The 20,745-nt window shown below is 57.2% G+C and overlaps 3 protein-coding genes across 4 annotated transcripts; all 3 read left to right on the forward strand.

Annotated features, from left to right (window-relative positions):
- Positions 1 to 8,296: 8,296 nt before the first annotated feature.
- LOC134554396 (C-C motif chemokine 3-like) lies at positions 8,297 to 9,645 on the forward strand. Its single transcript, XM_063404940.1, has 3 exons — positions 8,297 to 8,424; positions 9,025 to 9,139; positions 9,279 to 9,645. The coding sequence occupies exons 1-3, from the start codon at positions 8,352 to 8,354 to the stop codon at positions 9,382 to 9,384; spliced, it is 294 nt and encodes a 97-aa protein (XP_063261010.1). The 5' UTR covers positions 8,297 to 8,351; the 3' UTR covers positions 9,385 to 9,645.
- Positions 9,646 to 9,986: 341 nt separating this feature from the next.
- LOC134553041 (C-C motif chemokine 5-like) lies at positions 9,987 to 11,362 on the forward strand. Its single transcript, XM_063402263.1, has 3 exons — positions 9,987 to 10,434; positions 10,785 to 10,902; positions 11,152 to 11,362. The coding sequence occupies exons 1-3, from the start codon at positions 10,365 to 10,367 to the stop codon at positions 11,252 to 11,254; spliced, it is 291 nt and encodes a 96-aa protein (XP_063258333.1). The 5' UTR covers positions 9,987 to 10,364; the 3' UTR covers positions 11,255 to 11,362.
- Positions 11,363 to 17,023: 5,661 nt separating this feature from the next.
- On the forward strand, positions 17,024 to 17,967 carry LOC134554397 (C-C motif chemokine 3-like). 2 transcript variants are annotated; one of them, XM_063404943.1, is made up of 3 exons: positions 17,024 to 17,199; positions 17,434 to 17,542; positions 17,683 to 17,962. In XM_063404943.1, exons 1-3 carry the CDS (start codon positions 17,127 to 17,129, stop codon positions 17,759 to 17,761), a joined length of 261 nt encoding a protein of 86 aa, XP_063261013.1. In that variant the 5' UTR covers positions 17,024 to 17,126; the 3' UTR covers positions 17,762 to 17,962. The 2 variants fall into 2 exon arrangements, with proteins under 2 accessions (XP_063261013.1, XP_063261012.1); XM_063404942.1 differs by lacking the exon at positions 17,024 to 17,199 and having other exon boundaries at positions 17,216 to 17,542; positions 17,683 to 17,967.
- The last annotated feature ends 2,778 nt before the right edge of the window (positions 17,968 to 20,745 follow it).

The following is a 20,745-nucleotide window of genomic DNA, read 5'->3' on the forward strand; positions in this document are numbered from 1 at the left end:
CAGGAGGTGGCACCATGGCCCAGCAGCTGGAGGAGCAGCACTGGGGTGGAAGGAGGGCACAGCCAGGGGGTCCCCAGGACCACCCAACCCCATCATCCTCACCCTAAACCTGGCCCAGGCATCCTCACGGCGGCACCCATGGAATGTTTCTCTCCCATGAGCAATGGCCTGGCCGGGAAGGGGTTTGGGAAGAGCTTTGCAGGCGTTTGGAGGGGCTGCAGGGGTGTTGTGACATTCCTGTCCCTTGTCCCCTGTGTCCTGGCCTCAGCCCAGGGCAAACCCATCCCGGCTTCACCGCCCCCTCCAGCCAAGGCAGCTCCCAAAGAGGGAAATCCCCTAAAAATTACACAAGAGGAGGGGTCTAAACCCGGGCTGAGCGGGTTTAGAGGGATGGGGAGAGGGGAAATCCCTCCACCCTTGATCTCCACCCCGGGATGAGCTCCCAGCACGGAGGGCTGGGGGCTGCAGGGATGTCCCCCCGCCCAGGGGACACGGAGGACACAGAGCCCAGGAGGGCACAGGGAGCGTCCGTCCCCTCCTGGCCGCCACCCCGCAGCCGCTGCTGGCACCTAAAAGGATTTGTCATTAGGGATTCATGGTGGATTAGACACTCGGCCCCATATGGCTGAAACACCGCGGGCAGAGCATTAGCGGGGAGCTCGGCGGGGAGGGACAGGCCAGGGGGCGGCTGGGGGACACTGGGGACAGGCTGGCACCTCTGGGGGTGGCTGGGGGACACTGGGGACAGGCTGGCACCTCTGGGGGTGGCTGGGGGACACTGGGGACAGGCTGGCACCTCTGGGGGTGGCTGGGGGACACTGGGGACAGGCTAGGGGGGCAGCTGGGGGACACTGGGGACAGGCTGGCACCTCCCTGCCCTGCTGGCTGTGGCCCAGGGCTGGAGGGGCTCCCAGGCACCAAGGCAGGAGGGGGATTTGGAGCCCAAAAGGGGAAAAAGGTGGACCAGGATGGATCCATGGATCTGGGTGGATCCAGAGCAGGATGGACCCAGGAGGGACCTGGATGGATCCAGGGCAGGATGGACCCAGGATGCACCTGGATGGATCCAGGGCAGGATGGATCCATGGATGGACCTGGATGGATCCAGGATGGACCTGGATGGATCCATGGATGGACATGGATGGATCCATGATGAACCTGGATAAATCCATGGATGGATCTGGATGGATCCATGGATGGTCCTGGATGGATCCATGGATGGTCCTGGACAGATCTAGGATGGATCTGGATGGATCTAGAGCATGGATAGATCTATGGATGGACCTGGATAAATCCATGGATGGATCTGGATGGACCCAGGATGGACCAGGATGGATCCAGAGCAGGATGAATCCACGGACCAGGATAGATCCAGAGCAGGATGGATCAATGGACCAGGATGGATCCAGAGCAGGATGGATCAATGGACCAGGATGGATCCAGAGCAGGATGGATCAATGGACCAGGATGGATCCAGAGCAGGATGGACCCAGGATGGACCTGGATGGATCCAGGATGGACCAGGATGGATCCAGAGCAAGAGCAGTCACCCCCAGCTCACCCGCACCGCGCTCAGCCCCACAGAGCCTCCCAAAGCGAGCGCCTCCAGCAGCACCACGAGCCCACACAGCTCTCCCTGCCCCTGCAAAAGCCGCAGCTCGGATCCTGCCCCACCCTCTGCATTCTGCAGCTCCCTTTGCTGCCCTCAGCTGCCACCTCACTGAAACACGGGGGGCCCGTGGTGCTGCTGGGCAAAGCCGCCTTGCTGGAGCATCCTGAATCTCCAAAAACGACTTCCAGACATTTCCTTGGATGGCTGGTTTGGATTTGCAACACCCAGGTCATGCAGGAGTTTTCTCTGCCCTCTCCCAGAGTGGGGCTTGGAAAACAAAACCTTCCCCTCAGGGGGGCTCCTGCACCCCGATTTTGGCACCAAGTGGGGCTCCAGGCCCCCCACAAGCCCCAAGAGCCCCCCAGCACCCCGAGAGAGGGGCTGGAGCACACGGGGAGAATGGATCCCTCCGCTCTTAATCTCCCTCTATCTGCTAATTAAATATTGATGGTGGTTAAATATTCATAGAACACTTGGCTCGGAGTTTTTATCTGTCTTCAGGCGGACGTGGGGTCTTTGATGTGTTATTTTCCTGGTCACCCAAGGTCCCAGAAGCCTCCAGACTTGTCAACACTCTTTTGAGGTGGGTTTTTTTTTCCCCTTCTGCCACGTGTTGCTGAGAGAGAGTTTGGGTCCTTTCATCCCCGCTCCTTTTCCCTCTGTACCCTCTCCCCTCCCGGATCTCTCCCCCGGTGATTCCCGAGGCTCTGGAGGTGTCTGGGAGCCTCCAAAGGGGAGGTCGAGCATCACCCGCTGCTCTCGGCGCGTCTCCCCGGCGGTCCCCGCGGGCACGGGGGACACGTCCGCACCCCGGGGTGCCGCACCCCGCCCTGGGGACCCCCAGGGAGCGCCGTGGCCCGGCCAGGCCGAGCGGCGGAGCAGCGCCGAGAGCCGTTCGCAGGGCAGCACTGACACCTTGTGCCAAAGGCAGGGAAAACAACGCCCGGGACTGTCGGGATGCGGAAACTGCTCCCGAACCCTGCCCGCGCCCAGCCCGGGCCGCCGCCTCACCCACCTCGGGTCTGCCCGCTGCCAGGAGCCCGGAGCAAGAGGTGAGGGCCCAAAAATGACAGGGGGACCCAAGCCTCACCCCAGCCCTGCACAGCTGGTGCTCAGCCCCATCATCATCCCCATCTTCATCCCCATCATCCCATCTTCATCCCCATCTTCATCCCCATCATCCTCATCTTCATCCCCATCTTCATCTCCATCTTCATCCCCATCTGCACCCCCACCATCCCCATCTTTATTCTCATCTTCCCGATCTTCATCCCCATATCCCCATCTTCATCCCCCGCTTCATCCCCATCATTCTATCTTCATCCTCATCCCCAGCTTCACCCTCAACTTCAACCCCATCTTCATCCCCATCTTCCTCATCTTCATCCCCATCTTCATCCTCATCTTTGCCCTCATCATCATCCCCATCTTCACCCCCATCATCCCCATCTTCACCCCATCTTCATCCCCATACTCATCCCCATATTCATCCCCACCTTCATTCCCATCATCCCAACTTCATCCCCAGCTTCATCCCCATCTTCATCTCCATCTTCCCCATCTTCATCCCCTGTTTCATCCCCATCTTCTCCATCATCATCTTCATCTTCATCCTCATTTTCATCCCCATCTTCCTCCCCATCTTCATCTTCATCTTCCCCATCTTCATCCTCACCTTCACCCTCATCTTCATCCCCATCTTCACCCCCATCATCCCCGCCTTCATCCCCTTCCTCATCCCCATCTTCTCCCCCACCATCTCCCCTCATCCCCTCTGAGCTGCCCCATTCCAACGCTTCCCACCTGGAATTTTCCCTGCAGCAAACTCCTCGGGAAGTGCCTTCCCCACAGCCAGCCCCGGAAATATCTGTGGAAGGATTTTAGGGGAATTTCCAAAACGGGGGAAGGAGAATCCACACCGGGGCTGCTGCGTGGGCTGCACCCACCCCACCTGCTGCAGGGAAAGGATTCGCCAGGAAAACACCCCGGGGTGGGCCTGGAGGAAATGAATTCACCTCCCCTGGGGTGTCTTTTCCTCCCTGGTCAGGCGGTGGCAGAAAATACGTGTGAAAAAGGTCACCGAGGCCACAGAGGCAGATCGGAGCTGCTGATAGCTGGGAAAACACCGCGGGAACCCGGGGCCAGCCCGGGGAAGGGGACGCAGGATGGGTGAAACAGAATTCCCCAAATCCTGGTGATGCTGATCCCCCTTACCCTTCACCACCTCCCTGCATCCCACGGGCGCTGCCCAGCCTTGGGGCTGGAGGAAATCCGGAGAGCCCAGCAAATCCCCAGTGTGGATTTTGGGGGTTAGTTTTGATCCCAGCACGTGGGTGCAGAGGATTTTACGAGCATCTTCCTTGCTGCTTTGAGATTTGTCCTTCTTCTTCTTCTTGTTTTGTGCCTTCCAGAGTGCTGGGACATCCTGGGGAAAGTGGAAACTACAGGAATCGGGGTGCAGATCAGGAATCGGGGTGCACATGAGGAATCGGGGTGCACATCGGGAATCGGGGATGAGGATCAGGAATCGGGGGGCAGATCAGGAATCGGGGATGAGGATCAGGAATCGGGGGACAGATCAGGAATCGGGGATGAGGATCAGGAATCGGGGATGAGGATCAGGAATCGGGGGGCAGATCAGGAATCGGGGATGAGGATCAGGAATCGGGGGGCAGATCAGGAATCGGGGATGAAGATCAGGATTCGGGGGGCAGATCAGGAATCGGGGATGCGGATCAGGAATCGGGGATGTGGATCAGGAATCGGGGTGCACACCAGGAATCGGGGATATGGATCAGGAATCGGGGGGCAGATCAGGAATCGGGGATGCGGATCAGGAATCGGGGATGCGGATCAGGAATCGGGGATGCGGATCAGGAATCGGGGATGCGGATCAGGAATCGGGGTGCACACCAGGAATCAGAGGAGGCTCTGGGTTTATTTGAGTTCCAGACTCGGAGTTTTCAAAGGTCGGGGTTGGGAAGAGCTCGCAGGGCTGGAGCAGCCCAGCCCCGATCGCAATCTCGGGCGGAGGAGCGCGGTGTGAAATCAGCGCTGGGGCCGGGGCCGGCCCCTGCGGGGGCAGCCAGGATGCCGGGGGCCAAAGGACACGGGAAATGAGTCAGAGAGCGCTGAGATGTGTCGAGGAAGGGGGAGAGTTCAGCTCGGGACAGCTGAGAGAGGATGAAATGCTCAGGGGCAAAGGGACAACCACAAAACCCCTGCCCCGTGCCCGGGGACAAAGGGACAGCCACAAACCCCCTGCCCTCAGGAGATGGGGCAGGGATTGCCATCCCAAATGGGAACTTTTCACCTCTCTGAGCTCCCCACCACTGCTTTGGGCTCCAACCCTTCCCTCTGGGGCTGCTCTCCCTCCGGGCCAGCGGGATGTGGGGACGCAGCTCCGAAATCAGGAGAGGAGCCCGAATCCCCAGGGATTTACACCATAGCCACACAATTCCATGTTTTTCAGGGAGTTTCCACTTCCCACAGGTGGAAACATCACTCCCATCCTTTCCCCGAGCCTGAATTAGGAAGGTGAGGGCGACAGGGGCTGGTCCAAGCCTGGACTGACATGCCTGAATTTTGGTTTAGCTGGGATTTTCCTGGTGAAACCTCCCCTGGAACAGGATGGAAGCACTCATTCCATCTTAATTGCATAGCAGGAAGGAGTCTCAGGGCAGCTGGGTGCCTTGGGGAAAAAACAAAACAAAATAAAATATTCCCTCTGCTTCTGGGGGCAGAATGCATCTGGGCTCTGCAGGGACATGGGTGGCAAAGGGGACACTGTGAGCCACCTTTTCTTGGGGACGTTTTTTTGGTGACCCATCCTGATAGAAACCATCTCTGCCGCAGCTGGGGAAGTCCTGGGTGCCTGGGGCCGGACAAGGACTTCAAAAAAGGAAAGGGCACGAACGAGGTGTGAATTCAGCGGTTCCTCAGCGTCAGCCCCGGCCGGGGATGGAAAAGCTGACCCTGCCAGGCCTGAAAAGGGAGAAGCAGAAATCAAACAAAAGGAGAAGAAGAAATCGAACAAATCCTTGTTAGAAACAGCCCTGACCCGGCAAAGCAGCTCCGCTCCCGGGGGTGACTTTGGCTGCCCCCGGGGGTATTGATCGGCTGAGAGGGAAACGCCGCAGCATCGATGGAGCAGCGGCTGGAAAAGCAGCTCTGCCCCGGGGCCGAGCGGCATTCCCGGTGTGTCCCGGGCTGTCCCGGTGTGTCCCGGTGTATCCCAGGCTCTTCCGGTGTGTCCCGGGCTGTCCTGGGGCTCTCCCGGGCTGTCCCGGTGTATCCCGGGCCTCTCTCGGTGTATCCCGGGCTGTTCTGGGGCTGTCCCAGGCTGTCCCCGTGTATCCTGGGCTGTCCCGGTGTATCCTGGGCTGTTCTGGGGCTGTCCCAGGCTGTCCCGGTGTGTCCCGGGCTGTTCTGGGGCTGTCCCGGGCTGTCCCGGTGTGTCCCGGTGTGTCCCGGTGTGTCCCGGTGTGTCCCGGTGTATCCCGGGCTGTCCCGGTGTATCCCGGGCTGTTCTGGGGCTGTCCCAGGCTGTCCCGGTGTATCCCGGGCTGTCCCGGTGTATCCCGGGCTGTCCCAGTGTGTCCCGGGCTCTCCCCTTGTGTGTCCCAGGCTCTCCCGTTGTGTCCCATTTGTCCCGGTGTATCCTGGTGTGTCCCTGTGTGTCCTGGTCTGTCCCGGGCTGTCCTGGGCTATCCTGGCACGGTCATTTCCGCCCGGATTTCCCAGGAATTCCTCTGCTTTCCCTCAGGAATGCCCTGCAGCCCCCCCAGGACCCCCCCAGTCCCTTCCAGGAGCGGAGCTTTGGAGCGCTGCAGATATTTTGGGGCGGGCAAGGAAAGCTCGGCGCGGGTCCCGGCAGTGCCTGGGTTTGTCCCCTCCCCTGGGATCTGTCCCCTCCCCTGGGATCTGTCCCTTCCCCTGGGATCTGTCCCCTCTGGTGGGATCTGTCCCCTCTCCTGGGATCTGTCCCCTCCCCTGGGATCTGTCCCCTCCCCTGGGATCTGTCCCTTCCCCTGGGATCTGTCCCCTCCCCTGGGATCTGTCCCTTCCCCTGGGATCTGTCCCCTCCCCTGGGATCTGTCCCCTCCCCTGGGATCTGTCCCGTCTGTCCAAGCCTGGGGCCAGAGCTGGGGGTGCAGGCACGGAGCCCCCATGAAACAGGGGAGGAAAGGGGGGAAAGTGTTTTCCAGATAATTTATGGGATCAGAGGGCTCGTGGGGCCACCCCAGAGCAGAGGCTGTGCCCGTGCCCCGTGCCCTCCTGGTGACCCGGGAATGTCATTCCCGGCCGCCTTTCCCTGCTGCATCCCAGGATTTCCCCCCGGAGTCTTTCTAAGGGCTTTTCCCAGCCCGATGAACTCTGCCGTGTTTTCCCTTCTTTTGTTTTCCAGGGAATTTTTGCTACCCTCAGAGGGCCGTGTCTGCCCCAGCTGCACCGGGAGCGCCGCGGCGGAGGAGGGATGAGGGAAAAGATGGATCCGGTCTGGAAAAGCGAGCCAGGGACATCTCTGCTCCCCGAGGAGGGGTTAATGGGGAATTCGGGTGATGACAAAAGGTGCTCGGCTCTGCCAAACACAAACCCCCTTTACCCGCACCCCACGCGGGCATCCCAAACAAACCGGGGCTGATTTCTGGGAAACGCCTTCGGAGAGGAGCAGACCAGGCGCTCTCCATTCCCATGGGAGCAGGCCCCTCCCAGGAGCAGCAGGGCCGTGTCCCGAGCGCCCCGGGGTGCCCTCAGCATCCCCAGGGTGCCCTCGGCATCCCCAGGGTTCCCTCAGCATCCCCTGGGTGCCCTCAGCATCCCCAGGGTGCCCTCAGCATCCTCAGGGTGCCCTTGGCATCCCCGGGGTGCCCTCGGCATCCCCATCCCCCGGCACAGCCCCCGCCTCTCCCGCTGCTCCCCACCGCCCGCCAGCTGCCGGCAGCTGTGGAGCGCCCTGGGATTGGCCGGGAATGGGGGGAGAGGGGGGTTTTTGACAGCTGCAGCCAGGCACAATCCACCAGGGGAGCCCCTCGCTGGCCCCTGCCTTTCCCAGCCCGGCCAAGAACATGAGCTCCGGCTTTGGCGCCCAGCGTGGGGAAGCGGAGCCACCTGCCCGTCCCCCCCGGCCCCTCGGGCCCCAAACACCCCCAAACCCACACAGAGGGGTTGATGTGCCTGGTGCAACCAAGCAGAAGCTGTTTCTCTGCGGTTTGGGGCTTTTTCTGTAGGTTTGTTTTCTCTCTGGATGTTTAGGGTTTGTGTTTTTTTTGGCTGGTGGTCCCCAGGGCCAGGATAGAAAACCGCAGGGCAGGGGGAGGACACGGACCATGGGAGACTCTGCAGGATGCTGTGCCTGTCCCCTGACCCACCCAAAGGACATCCCCAAACCCTCTCACCCCCCCTGGGGCTCCTTCCACGAGGCCTGGACACAGCCTGCCCAGGGCAGCGGGGTGCAGAGCCAGACTTTGGGAACAGCCTGTCCGTCAGCCCTAACGCCGGGGGCCGGAGCTCAGGAAAAATCCCAAGGCTGTCGGTGCCAGAAGCACGGCCTGGGAGCACATTTTTTCTTTCCCAGGGCTGGGGAGGGGATGAGGGGATGAGTATCAGTTTCCCTCTGTGCTTTGGGACGTGGCAGGGGACCAGGCCCTCCCCCTGGCCCTGGGGGAAGCTCCCCCATAAAAGCAGCCGGGGCAGGCTGGCCCCAGCACAGGCAGCTCAGCCACGGCCACAGCCCAGCATGGGGACAGCAGCCGGGGTGGTCTGTGCCCTCCTCATCCTCTCCTCGCTGTGCTGGCACAGCCGGGCTCAGAGTGAGCATTGCCCCGACCCCAGGGATGGGGGACAGGGACAAAACCCAGGGATGGGGACAGGGACAGAACCCAGGGATGGGGACAGGGACAGAACCCAGGGATGGGGACAGAACCCAGGGATGGGGACAGGGACAGAACCAGGGCTGGGGGATGGGGACAGAACCAGGGCTGGGGGATGGGGACAGAATCCAGGGCTGGGTGACAGGGACAGAACCCAGGGTTGTGGGATGGGGACAGAACCCAGGGCTGGGGGATGGGGATAGGGACAGAACCCAGAGATGGGGACAGGGACAGAACCCAGGGCTGGGGGATGGGGACAGGGACAGAAGCCAGGGCTGGGGGACAGGGACAGAAGCCAGGGCTGGGGGATGGGGACAGGGACAGAACCCAGGGCTGGGGACAGGGACAGAACCCAGGGCTGGGGGATGGGGACAGAACCCAGGGTTGTGGGAACAGGGACAGAACCCAGCGCTGTGGGGTCGGGTTTGCTCCACACACGGCGTGCAGGGGGATCCCCCCAGGAGCTCTCATTGCCATGGCAAGAGGGCTGAGGAGGGCCTGGGGGTCTCCAGGCTGAGCCAGGCTTGTGCTGTCCCCCAGGAGCTCCAGCCATGCCCGACAAGTGCTGCTTCAACTTCCAGACCAGGAGGATCAAGAGGGACAACGTGGTGGCCTGTTACCCCACCAGCCCCGAGTGCCCGCACCAGGCCGTGATGTGAGTACCCAAACCCCCCCTGGCTTTGTCACACCCCTTGCCTTGCTCTGGTGGCTCCAGCCCCCAGCCCCTGTGCCCCTGAGCCCCTCGGAAGCTCAGTGTTGGGGTCCCCACTGAGCCCAGCTTCTCTGTGCCCCAGCTTCAGGGTGAGGAATGGGAAGGAGATCTGCACACAGGCCAGCAGGGCGTGGGTCAAGAGGTACCAGCAGAGCTTCCAGGTCAGCTCCTTCTCCATCCCCAGCTAGCGGGGTGACTCCTCCCCATGGGGGACACCTCCGAGGCAGAGGGGACACCTCTGGATGGAGCAGCTCACAGGGGACATCCTCCCCATCACGACGACCCTCGCCACCTCCCCGAAGGCAAAGGTGCCAACCCACCAGGACAGAGTGCCCAGGGCTCTGTGGTCCATGGAGAGGCTGCAGCAGGCGGGGCGTGAAGGGGGAGCAGCCCCACTGCTGTTTTCAATAGAATTAAATGCAATTTCCACACACAAACATCTGTCTGTGAGAGTGTCTCGGGACTGGGCAGGTCCTGCTGCCGCCTTTCCTGCCCGGGTGCTGGGATCAGCAAGGAGCCAGGGAGAGCTGGAGCCTCAGCCAGGCCCCTGTGGGGATGTGAGGGGTGAACGGGGCCAAAATCCGTGAGGGCTCTGGGGAAAACCAGAGGGACAAAACCCCAGGAGGAGGGGGCTTCCCATGCTCCTCACCCACCATCCTAATTAACAGCCCAAATTCCATTAGAGGGGGATCTCTGGGATGCCTGAGACAGCCAAAAATCCCGGGATGTCACCAGGAATCGTGACAGGCTCTGTGAGAGTGGCAGAGCCACCACGATGAGCAGCCAGCAATGGGTGACGGAGAAACACCCAGGGACAAACCCGGCCACCCCCAGGCCACCCCGCCCAGGCCCTGCTGTGGGGTGATTTTTGCACAGGAACTCGAAGGTGTGAGCATCACCCTGTGGTGTTTGCTGGTGACCACAGCCCAGCCCGAAATAGACTCCCAGCCCCAGCACCACCGGTGCTCCCACGCCTTCCTCGGGTGTCACGGTGGCCAAAGGGGCTGCCAGGGGGAATTTCCCCTCACCACTCGCCCTTTACGGAGAGATCCAAGCGGTTTTTTCCACGGGAAAGGTCTGGAGCTGTCATGGAAAGCCTGGCAGGGGTTGTTATAAATCACACAGGGCTGCAGGCAGCTCCTGGTAGAATCAGAGCCTCAGGTGGGACATGAAGATCTCCTTGGCCCTGCTCATCCTGCTGCTGGCAGCTGCCTGGACTGGAAGCCAGGGGATGTCCTGTAAGTACCAACAGGGAGATTTTCCCCTCTGAGCTGTCCCTGCTCCTCCTCTGATGGGATTTGGGGCTGCGGAAGGGGAGGAGAGTTCACTCCTGATGGGACTGTGGGGCATCACCAGCTGCCTGAGCATGGGACTGTCCTGGATTTGTTCAAAATGGGTTAAAATGGGGTTGGTTAAGCCCCAGAGACCCAGCTGGGGAGCAGGGAAATGGGGAGGGGGCTCCTACCCTGGGGCAGAACTCACCCCTGGGGCTGCAAGCTGTTCCCTCTGTGGGATGGGGGAGCAGGAGCAGACCCCTCACCCCTGGTGCCAGCAGCGGGAGAGCACTGAGCCCTCCTCCTGCTCCCAGTCCGCAGCTCCAGAGGCAGGTGCTGCTCCAAGGAAAAGCTCTACAGCAAGGAAACCCCGGGGCTCAGGATCCAGGACTACCTGTACACGCCTCCCACCTGCCCCCACAGGGCTGTGCTGTGAGTAACCCCGGCTCCCGGCCAGCCTTCCTCCCCTGCGCCCCACCCTCACCACCCTCACCCTCCTTCCCCGCCAGGGAGTCACCCCAGGGTGGGGCTGGCTCTTCACACTCCCCTCCCTCCCTGCTTCACCCAAACAGCCCCAAATCCCCCATTTCTGCTGGCAGGGGGAGTGGGGGGCAGGATGCTGCAGGGATCCCCGTAGTATCCTCCCCTCCCAGGCTGACTTGGGATATCCTTTCCCCCAAGAGTGAAGCTGCTGAAGGGGATCTGGGTCTGTGCAGATCCAGAGAAGAGATGGTTCCAGGAGTACCTGAAGAAGCAGAAGAAGCCAAACAGCTCCTCCACGTGAAGCTGCCTTCCCCTAAAACTCTATTTATTTGTATCCCCTCATTCCCTGGGTGGTTTTGTGTCCCTTGTCCTGCTCCGTGCCCTCACACCCTCAGTAAAGTTCCTTGTGTTCCCCTGCAGCTGCAGTGAGGTGTCAGTCCTGGGGAGGAAAGGGGTCCCACGCAGGCTCAGCCTTCCCAGGAGCAGCCCAGGAGCCCCTGGGAGGACAGGGAAAGCCAAAGGGCCCCGGCAAGTGAAGCAGGCCCTGCCCAGGTGGGGGTTTAAGGGCGCCCTGCCCTGGGATGGGGATGGAGGCGATGCTGGCAGTGGGACAGAGATTCCCTCTGGGGTGTCTGAGGGTGTTTAGGGGCTGGGTTGGCTCTGTCTGTGGGAACTCCACTGGTGGCAGCCCCAGCTGGGGTCACTCCCTTCCCCTGCACTCCCCGGGCCATCAGGGCACCCATCCAAGCCCTGGGCAGCCAGTTTCTCCAGAAAAAAGCTGCGTTATCCACTTCCCTGTTAGTTTGTGACTCACTTGAGTCATCTTTTTGATGAGCTAGAACATGCCTCACTCTTAAAGATACCTTTGTACACATTGCCAGATTTGTTGGCATTTATCTGCCCCCATTTAGGGCATTTTTTGTACAAATCAATGACCTCGAGGCCAATTAATCTGCCACAGTGCCCACAGGACTACACCACCTGGAACTGGAAAGAATATCCTTGCCTAGGACTGTGTAACTGGAATTCTCAATCAAAGCACTTTTGCAGAGAAAATGAGAATTAACAAGACAATTCTGGTTGCTCCTTGGTGCTGGAAATCCCAGGATCCAGCGGGATATTGGGATGTGTGAAGGGTAGGGCAGGAATTGCTTCTCTGAAGCACAGAAACATCAAGGAAAAGACCCTAAAGGTCAAAGTCCAACCATGAACCCAGCACCAAACCCACATCCCCAGGTGACACATCTTTGTGTCACATCTCCAGGGGTGGGGATCCCACCCCAAATGCCACATTCACCCCGAGCACTCTGAATCAGGAACCCTTTTGGGTTTATGCTGTCCTCAGTAGGCTCTGAGGGTGACTGATAACCTAAAATGGTGTCTGAGAAAATATTTTGGCGGGGGGGGGGGGGGGGGGGAAAGGGGAAAAATTGTTGTTGTTGTTGTTTTTCTTTTGGTGACCTAAAACTGGGGGTCTTCTGTTAGGTCTCTGACATTTCTGGTGCAAATATGGATGATAAAATCCCCCCACTACTCCCTTTGGGATTTTCTGGAGGAGGCTGTTCTTTTCCTCACCATTCCTCCTCTCACTCTGATGCAAAATCCACTCTGCCTTCGATGCAGGAGCACAGAAATCCTGTCCTGGGCTGGAGGGGGTCTTACCACAGGACCCTCAGAGAGGGAAGGAACGTTTGGAAATTTGAATTCCAAATCCACCAGCGGTGTAGGAACCGTGCTTTGAGTGCAGAATTTCTCCCACAAAACCACACACACGAGGCTGAGGGCAGCTCACGAGCCTGCCCTGTGCTCTCCTGGGAACCTCAGGACCCCCTTGCATAATTTTTATCAATGAGTGTCCCTTCCCCGAGGGATATTGCACAACCCCAGTGGCTTCCCCTGCACTTGCACGGGACCGAGGTGCTGGCACTGATTTTCATCTCTTCCTGCCCCGGGCTGCAGCCTGGGGGAGGCAGAGGCTGCTTTGATCCCTTTGGTGCTGCAAAGTGTGGGGCGCCTCTCTAAAGGGGTGCCCGGAGCATCCTCTGCCCCAGGGTCAGCAGCTGGATTATCCTTGTGGGTCCTTTCTGGCTCAAGAATATTCTGTGAGACTCCTCTTGGCCCTTATTTCTGGGATATGAGCCCTAAGGAGAGGTTCCTCACCCTGGGACTGAGGAAATTTGGGGTCTGCTCTGACCCCACACTGTCCCTGCTGCTCCCCCTTGTCCTGCCCTCGGTCCCTCTGCACAGCCCCAGGGGCTGAGGGGGTTTTAGACTTAATTCCCTTTATTTAATTCCCTTAATTCGCTCCTTTTCTTTGGGATACTCGTGTGAGGCAGTGCCAAAATCATCAGATTTTGCCAGACCAGTGCCACGTTTGCTCCCCCACTCCATGTGAGCTTGTCCTGGTGGTGAGGTGGCCACAGCCCGGCTCAGGAGGAATTCATGGGAATCTTTGTAGCCTTTTTGTCTTGGCTCAATTGCCTCTTCCTTCCTTTTTTGTTCACTTTTCCTTTCTTTCTCCCAGGTGCACAAAATTTTGGTGGTACTGAGTATTTTGCCATAACCAGGCAAGCCAAAGAGAAGTGGCATCTTTGGCTCTTTACTCCCCTCCCTAACTAATGGACTTTTTCTTCCTTTAGTTTTTCAAATTTGCATTTTTAAAGCTGAAGTTTCTCTTTCCCTTTGTTTCCTCCCCTTCAAATCCGTGTTCCCCTGCTGGGTTCAAATGTCACCTGCTCACAGAGGTCTTCCGCAGTGGGAGAAATAAAACCACGAGTCATTTCTTCACTCTCCCTTTATATCAGTTCCCTATATCTAATTCCTTAAACAGAATTAAACACTGGCTCCCTGCTCTTGCTCAGCTGCATTTTTATGCAATTTGCCGTAATATCCTCGATTCCAGTCACAATGGAAAGTATTTCATCAGTACCCAGTAAGGAGTCCCATCCGGCCCTCAGCTGAATGGAGAACCGAAAGCTTGACCAGTCACTTCTGCAGCAAAGAGGAAATGTATTTTTTGCCTTTTCCATCACAAAGAATCCGTTAATTGTGAGATTTTCTGTGGCTCCTGCCGGATGACAAGTCATCCTCTGGAAACTGCAGTGCCCACAGTGCCCTGGTCCCAGTTTCCAGGGGGTTCTGGCTCTGGGATATTCCTCACCACCCTCCTCGTGTTTGTTGTCCCCCAGTGCAGCTCTCGTGCCCATCCTGCTCCTTTTCCCTCTGTTTGGGCACCCACCAAACCAAGCTCAGCTCATCCCTGCCTCAGGGCTGCCCTCTCCATAAAAAATCCCAGCCCAGGGTTTGGATAGCTCAGGATCTGGTTCCTGTGCCTGACCCAGACAAAAATTCCTGTTTTCCTTCCTCGTGCCTGTCCCCACTCCCACTTCTCCCCCCTGCACAAACAGAGGTGAGGGCAGGAGAGGTGCCCGAATTCCAGGGGGGCAGAGGGGTGGGGAAACCTCTGTGGGACATGTGGGGTTCACAGGCAGAGAGGGCATGGAAACACAAAAAACTCAGTGAAAACACAAAAAACTTCATGAAAACACAAAAAACTCCATGAAAACACAAAAAACTTCATTAAAACACAAAAAGCTCCATGAAAACACAAAAAACTTCATGAAAACACAAAAAACTTCCACTGGCCGCCCTGAACTTGGGATTGCTCTGCACACAGAGGGTGCTTTGAGCTCTAGAGAAACCTCTTGGTGTCTCTGCAAGCAGCAGGGCAGAAAACCAGAATAAACTCATGCAGATGTGCTTTAGTCTGGGGAGCTGAGTCCCTCCCTTCTGCCTTTGTGTGCCCAGGGACAGGTGACAAGCAGCAGCATTTACAGCAGGTGAATTCTCCAAGCCTTCCTGAACCATCACACATGGAGATCCTGGTTATTGTTAAATCCACAGAATTTATTTCTTCATTCCTTTGTAGCCCCACGCGCAGAGTGGCCGAAAGGGAAAGAGCTGAAAGTTGGGAGCTGGAGAAAGATCTGGAACAGCTGGAACAGCTGGACCTGTTCTTCCACCACCCCAAGGTGGATCAGCACTGTCCAGCCCCTCCTGACAGCTCCAGGAGATGATTTGCACCCATTCCCACCTCTGTCCCACAGATGCTCACACCAGGCAGGACCAGGGGAAGCTTTGCTGGACAGGAGGTGGGGCTGGGAGCACAGACTCTGCCATGGCTCAGCATCTTGGGCAGTTGGACTTTTCCTGACTTGGATTAGTCAGGAATTAGTCATGCCCGAGGCAGGGTCAGCAGCAAGGCCAGGGGAAGCTGGGTGTGCATGGTAACTGCAAACCGGCGGCGGCAGCATCAAGAAAAGGCTGGAAAAGGCAAAAAAAAACTGGAGGAAGGAGTGATTTTGGCAGCTCGCTCTGTCTGGGTGTGCAGCAGAGGGGGGTGTTTGGGAATCACCCTCTGGCACTGCAAATGCTGCCCTTTTTCAGTCTCTCTCCACTTTCCTGGAGATTTTATCTGTGATGAGATGATCCCAGTGGGAACCAGCAGCATCCTCTCCTCCCTCTGGCTCCTACTCTTAGTGCTGTCCCTGACAGAGGGGGTTTTGCTTTTTGGGGCTAAATCAGGAGAGATTAAATTGGAATAAATGATCCTGCTTGGGAAGGACTGGGCAAGCAGTTATTGCAACAACTTGAACACTGAGAGGCTGCAGCCAAAAATGAAAACTCTTAGAGAGGTGCAAATTCAGCCAGGGGACAGGGAGGGTGGCAGGGCTGATCCCTTGGGAGGGCTGAGCTGGAACAGAGACTGGGCAGAGCTGGGGAATAAAGCAGAGATTTATTGAAAGGCCTTTAGGGCACACCTTGGGCAGGACAAGAGCCTGGCCAGGGCTGCAAACAAGGTGGACACAAAATGGTCACAAAATGGACAAACTATCACAAGATCTCACATTTTTATAAATTTTAGTCCATTTCCACATTGGGGTTTAATTGTCCAATTCCAGCTCCAGGCTGGGAGGTCCCATCCTTCTTGTTCCTCCCTCCAGCCCCCCTTGTTTGTGCTGTTGGGCTGAAAGTTGTCCTTGGTCCTCAGCAGGAGAAGGATTTGTTTTGTGTCCCTGCTGTGTGCAGAGCTGAGTGACCCTGACTGAGCTCAGAGCTGCACCCCTGGGCAGCACAGAGCCTAAAAAACATGAAAGTTAAAATTTAAGGCATCAGGGCAGCAGAGTCCAGGCTCTGCACCTGCACCTGCAGGGACTCCGTGTCTCTGCAGCCTTTCCAGTAAGGACCAATCACCAGCAAAAAGGGACAAATGTGAGACTCACAGTGGCTTCTGGCTCAACTCAACCTCCTTCCCTCGTGCTTTTCCCTGTCCAAGCAGGAGCTGGTGTTATCAGTGGAGATGTGCAGCAGTTTGCACCTCACTCTGCATCCCCGTGGTGGGGCAGGGTGAGAAGTGGCATCTGTGGCAAACCCAGGGAGAAGTTGGCATTTGTCCCCTGGCAGTGGTTTTCTGCCAGCAGCAGTGGCTTGGGGTGTCCATGCGTGGTGGTTTCATGTGCACTTGTAATTAAAACCCCTCTCCTAAAAAATCGATAAAAGATCATTTTCTAAATAGTAAAACCAACTAAAACCCACAAGTCTTGTCTCTTTATGTTGCTTGTGAGAAAGTAAGCACTTTGTGGTGGAGGGCATGGGGGGAAGAGAGTTTTAAATGTTCCATTTTAATTTTTTTTTCCTTTCTCCTTTCAGTGTGTGTCAACAGAATCTGTTTACCTTAAGCTGAGCCCGTTCTGCCTTTTTCCTCGTCATCCTATCTCACAGCAAAAAATACCCAAAAAATACCAAAAATCAGCATTTAAACCATTCTACCATGCCAGGGCAGGTGAGCTGGGCTCTGCCACCCCCAGAGCTGCTGCAGAGCCCTGGCAGAGGTTGGGACCCCCAGGAGCTCTCGAGAGCCGCGGCCTCGTGGCCGGCGCTTCCCCTTCTGCGGTTTCCTCGCCTCTTCCAGCTCAGCGAAACCGGGCGATCCTGACATAATTTCCTCGGTATGATGCCCTCACTTTCTTTCCATGAAACCCTGTGCCCACCCCTGGGACGGGGATAAAAGGGGAGCACGGCCCCAGGGCCAGCACAGAGAGTCCTGCAGCCTCCCCAGCTCCAGCTCCAGCTCCAGCTCCAGCTGCTCTCCCAGCGCCCTCGCCCGCAGCACCATGAAGGTCCTGGCAGCCACCCTGGCCACTCTGCTCGTCCTGGCCGCCTGCTCGCCGTCTGAGGGTCACCTCGGTGAGTCCAGCACGGCTCTGTCCTCCTGGAGAGCCCCAGCCCTGTCAGGGGGACCCCAGGAGGGTTTGGGGAGGTCACTGTCACCCCGTGGGGTTGCAGGTTTGGAGCTGGGGGTGGTTCCTGGAGGGGTCCTGCCAGGGGATGTGGCATGAATGGCAAACCCCTGGAGGGGACAGAGGCTGTGCTGCAGCTGGGGTCTCACCAGGGCCGTGTGTCTGTCCCCTGTCCCCACAGACGGTGTCCCCACTGACTGCTGCTTCAGCTACCAGAGGCAGCCCATCCCTCGGTACCGCGTCAGCTCCGTCTTCGTCACCAGCAGCTCCTGCAGCAACCCAGGCGTGATGTGAGTACCCAGCGCTGCCAGCACTCGGGGCAGTGCCCGGGGGGAGCTGGGGACACTCAGGGGACACCCGGGGCGCTGCTGGTGGCACTCAGATCCCACTGCCCCAGCCCAGCTCCTCAAGGCCGGTTTTGTCCCCGCAGCCTGGTCACCAAGAAGGCGAAGAAGGTGTGTGCAGACCCACGGGCACCATGGGTGCAGAAGCTCCTGGAGCACTTCTAGAGGCTGCAGAACTGAGCCCTCCCTGCTGACAGCCCCCATCCCACCCCTGCACGGCTTCCAGCCTCGGGCACAACACAGAGGATACGACCCCCAGCCTTCTTCGACGGGGAAAATTATTTTATTTAACTTATTTAAGTTAAACTAAATATTCTTTTTTATTCTAAGCACAAAATTTATTTAAACTATGTCAGAATAATACACTAAAATAAATATTATTTCAACCATATCCGTGTGTCTGTTAATGAAGGGTCAGTTTTGATGTCTTCTTGCACCAAGGTGGGAGAAGGGGCCACAGGGACCCCGGGGTTTGCTGTTCCCCAGCTCTGGTGCCACCCAGTTTGTCCCCACAGGTGACACCAGTGTCTCCCTGGTGGCTCTTGTCTGGGGGATGTCCTGGCAGTAGCTGTGGTGCCCCGGGAGGGTTGGGGTATGATGTCGTGTGGGATGGAAAACCTTTGGTCACCTTGGATCACCTGTCCTGACTCTGCCCCCTCACAGCAGCTCCCGAGCCCTTGGTGGAGGAGAACATCCCTCAGGAACAGCTAAAACATCAGCGTGCTATCAACATTGTCCTCATGCTGAATCCATCAGCAAATACCTAAAAATAAAAATAAAACTGAGCTGCAGGTCCTTCCCCAGCTCCGTTGTCCCACACCGCTGGTGACACCAGCAGCCAGTTTGTCACCCAGCAAACAGGGCACCCACCCAGGACACAGGACCCAAATTTCTGCGCCACCCAACTCCTCCTTAACAGGCACATTGATATAACTGGAACTATTTTTGTTTTAAATTATTATCCCCAGCTATTTTAAACACCACACCTAATGGCTGCCTTTTCTGAGTTCAGAGATATTTGTGGTGGAGGAAAGGCAGTAGATCTCACTCAGCTGGGCTTCAGGAAGACACTTGAATTAAGGCCAGGTAGTAAATTATGAGCAAAGGCAGAGAAGATGTGACTGGCGTATGAAAAGTAAATTTGGTCAGGAGCTGCCTGAAAGGGGAATGGTAATTGCTGCAGCTGAAAGGGGCTGTGTCACACTGAGAGGGGCTTACACACACAGTTCCTTGCGTTTCTGCCTCAAAAAATATCCTGCCTGACATTTGCATTAATGACCTTGGCACACAAAGCAGGAGCAGGCAGAGGAAATGTGCTGATGAGGCAAAAAGAGATGGGCCCATCAATCTAGAGCAGGCCAGGACATCACACAAAAGGATTCCAACGACCTTGAGGGATGGAGGAGGGATCCAAGGCAGCAGAGCAGAGCAGGATCCTGCTGGTGGGATAACAGGAGCAGCCACTCCAGTTTGGAGCAGGGAATGTGCGGGGCAGGGAACGTCCCAGGCACACAAGACTGACTTTAACAACGTGGAAAGAGTTAAATGCAAAGGGATTGGGTTGAAAAGTGAGAGAAGGGACCAGAAGGAGGTGTGGGGGGCACTGCTGGTGTGAGGACAGGCTGGGAACTGCCTAGGAGAACCAACAGAGGGGGAATCAGGTCTGCACAGGGACCCTGCAAGGTTCTCACAGAGGTTTCTGACTCAAGAGAAAACCAAGCACTGCTCCCATGGACACCAGTGCCACCAGCACCTTCCAGAACCACCCAGACTGGAGCTGAGGCTCCTTGCCAGGGTGGGGAGTTTGTCTTTACCAGGGCCTGTTCCCACGGCCCTGCTTTCCAAGGGGTCCCTCAAAGCAGCTGTGGAATCCAAAGTCCTCCAAGGCTGTCCAACCACCAGCAGACTGCTCCCCTTCCCAGGAAAAGCACCAGATCCCCTCGTTCCCCTGCAGGCCTGGAGGTGCATTTGGTGGTTGTGGGGGTTTGGTATGAACTGCTTCACCCCAAAACTGGCTCAGCAGTCTGCAACCACAGAACAGCAGCACTTCTGCCAAATGTCCTCCAGAATATCCTCTCTGGTCACTCCCACCTCTAACACCCCTCTCTCTGTGCCCTGAAGGAGCAGAGCTGAGGCAGCCTCTGGTGGTGCAGACACCCCCACTTTCTAAGCTGACCCCTTGCAGGTCAATCCCTCCCCAGGACTGAATTAATTTCAATTAATTTTGGTGGTTCCAACCTTTTACTCCCCACATTCCCTGTGTGTGCCCATCCCAGCTCGCTGGCCTGGCTGCCACATCCCCAGGGAATTGTCACCATCACTGCAGCCAAATCTCCTTTGGGATCATCAGGGGTTTCTAGATCACCACGGGTTTCTATTTATTTCTTTCTTTCTTTCTCCCCTTTCGGTTTCCTCCACATCCTCATCTCTGACCAAATCTCTCAGAGCTTCCTGGGCCACCTCACTGCTGAGCTGAACGATTTTTAGAGCACTATTTTAAAATTTTGAGGCTTTTTCTATTGACTTCCTCTTTCTCTGGAATTTCTCTTTCGAATTTACTGCGACAAGACTAATCCTGGGCTCTGCTTGGATCCCTTTCCTTTTCAGCCACAGGATGTGGCACTGACTCACGTTTTAGGGAGAATTATTTCTGTGCCCCCTGATCTGTGAATCCCAGAACCCAGAGCATCCCTCCATTCCCAAATCCCAGCCAAAGCTGTCTCTCTGGACACCCTCTCCTGCTTTTCTCCTGAATTTTCCTGCTGTGAATTCCCCAGCAGGACACGCTGTCAAACCTTTGCTTTTCTTTCAGGACCAAGCCAGGAGTGATGGGAGCCATCAGCCCTTTCCCATCCCTTTCCAGAGCCACTTTTTCCTGCAGCCTCCATGCCTGGACCCTGCTGGGTGTAATTCAGCATGACAAAGCCTCCTCCTCCCAGGAGAGGCATCACTCCTGATTCAAAGTGCTTTTTGGTGTGAAAACTGCTTTCTAGCCTGGGCTAAAGCCTCAGTGCAGCCCCAGGGTGGGCTACCCTGTGTGCCCACAGCCCCTGCAAAGAGCTGGCCCAAAAATGCCTTGCAGGAAGGTGGGGAAGAGTCCAGACAGTGCAGGGAACCAGAAATAACAAAACACAGCCAGGTTTTGTGTC

The sequence above is a fragment of the Prinia subflava genome, chromosome 8 (genome assembly GCF_021018805.1).
Source record: "Prinia subflava isolate CZ2003 ecotype Zambia chromosome 8, Cam_Psub_1.2, whole genome shotgun sequence".
In the NCBI taxonomy this organism is placed as follows: Eukaryota; Metazoa; Chordata; class Aves; order Passeriformes; family Cisticolidae; genus Prinia; species Prinia subflava.

Excerpts from the sequence above, each read along its gene's own strand:
- LOC134554396 (XM_063404940.1), top strand. The coding sequence starts at position 8,352 with ATGGGGACAGCAGCCGGGGTGGTCTGTGCCCTCCTCATCCTCTCCTCG. Across the intron at positions 8,425-9,024 it reads CTGGCACAGCCGGGCTCAGA|GAGCTCCAGCCATGCCCGAC; the intron begins GTGAGCATTGCC and ends GCTGTCCCCCAG. Across the intron at positions 9,140-9,278 it reads TGCCCGCACCAGGCCGTGAT|CTTCAGGGTGAGGAATGGGA; the intron begins GTGAGTACCCAA and ends TCTGTGCCCCAG.
- LOC134553041 (XM_063402263.1), top strand. The coding sequence starts at position 10,365 with ATGAAGATCTCCTTGGCCCTGCTCATCCTGCTGCTGGCAGCTGCCTGG. Across the intron at positions 10,435-10,784 it reads TGGAAGCCAGGGGATGTCCT|TCCGCAGCTCCAGAGGCAGG; the intron begins GTAAGTACCAAC and ends TCCTGCTCCCAG. Across the intron at positions 10,903-11,151 it reads TGCCCCCACAGGGCTGTGCT|AGTGAAGCTGCTGAAGGGGA; the intron begins GTGAGTAACCCC and ends CTTTCCCCCAAG.
- LOC134554397 (XM_063404942.1), top strand. The coding sequence starts at position 17,352 with ATGGCAAACCCCTGGAGGGGACAGAGGCTGTGCTGCAGCTGGGGTCTC. Across the intron at positions 17,543-17,682 it reads TGCAGCAACCCAGGCGTGAT|CCTGGTCACCAAGAAGGCGA; the intron begins GTGAGTACCCAG and ends TTGTCCCCGCAG.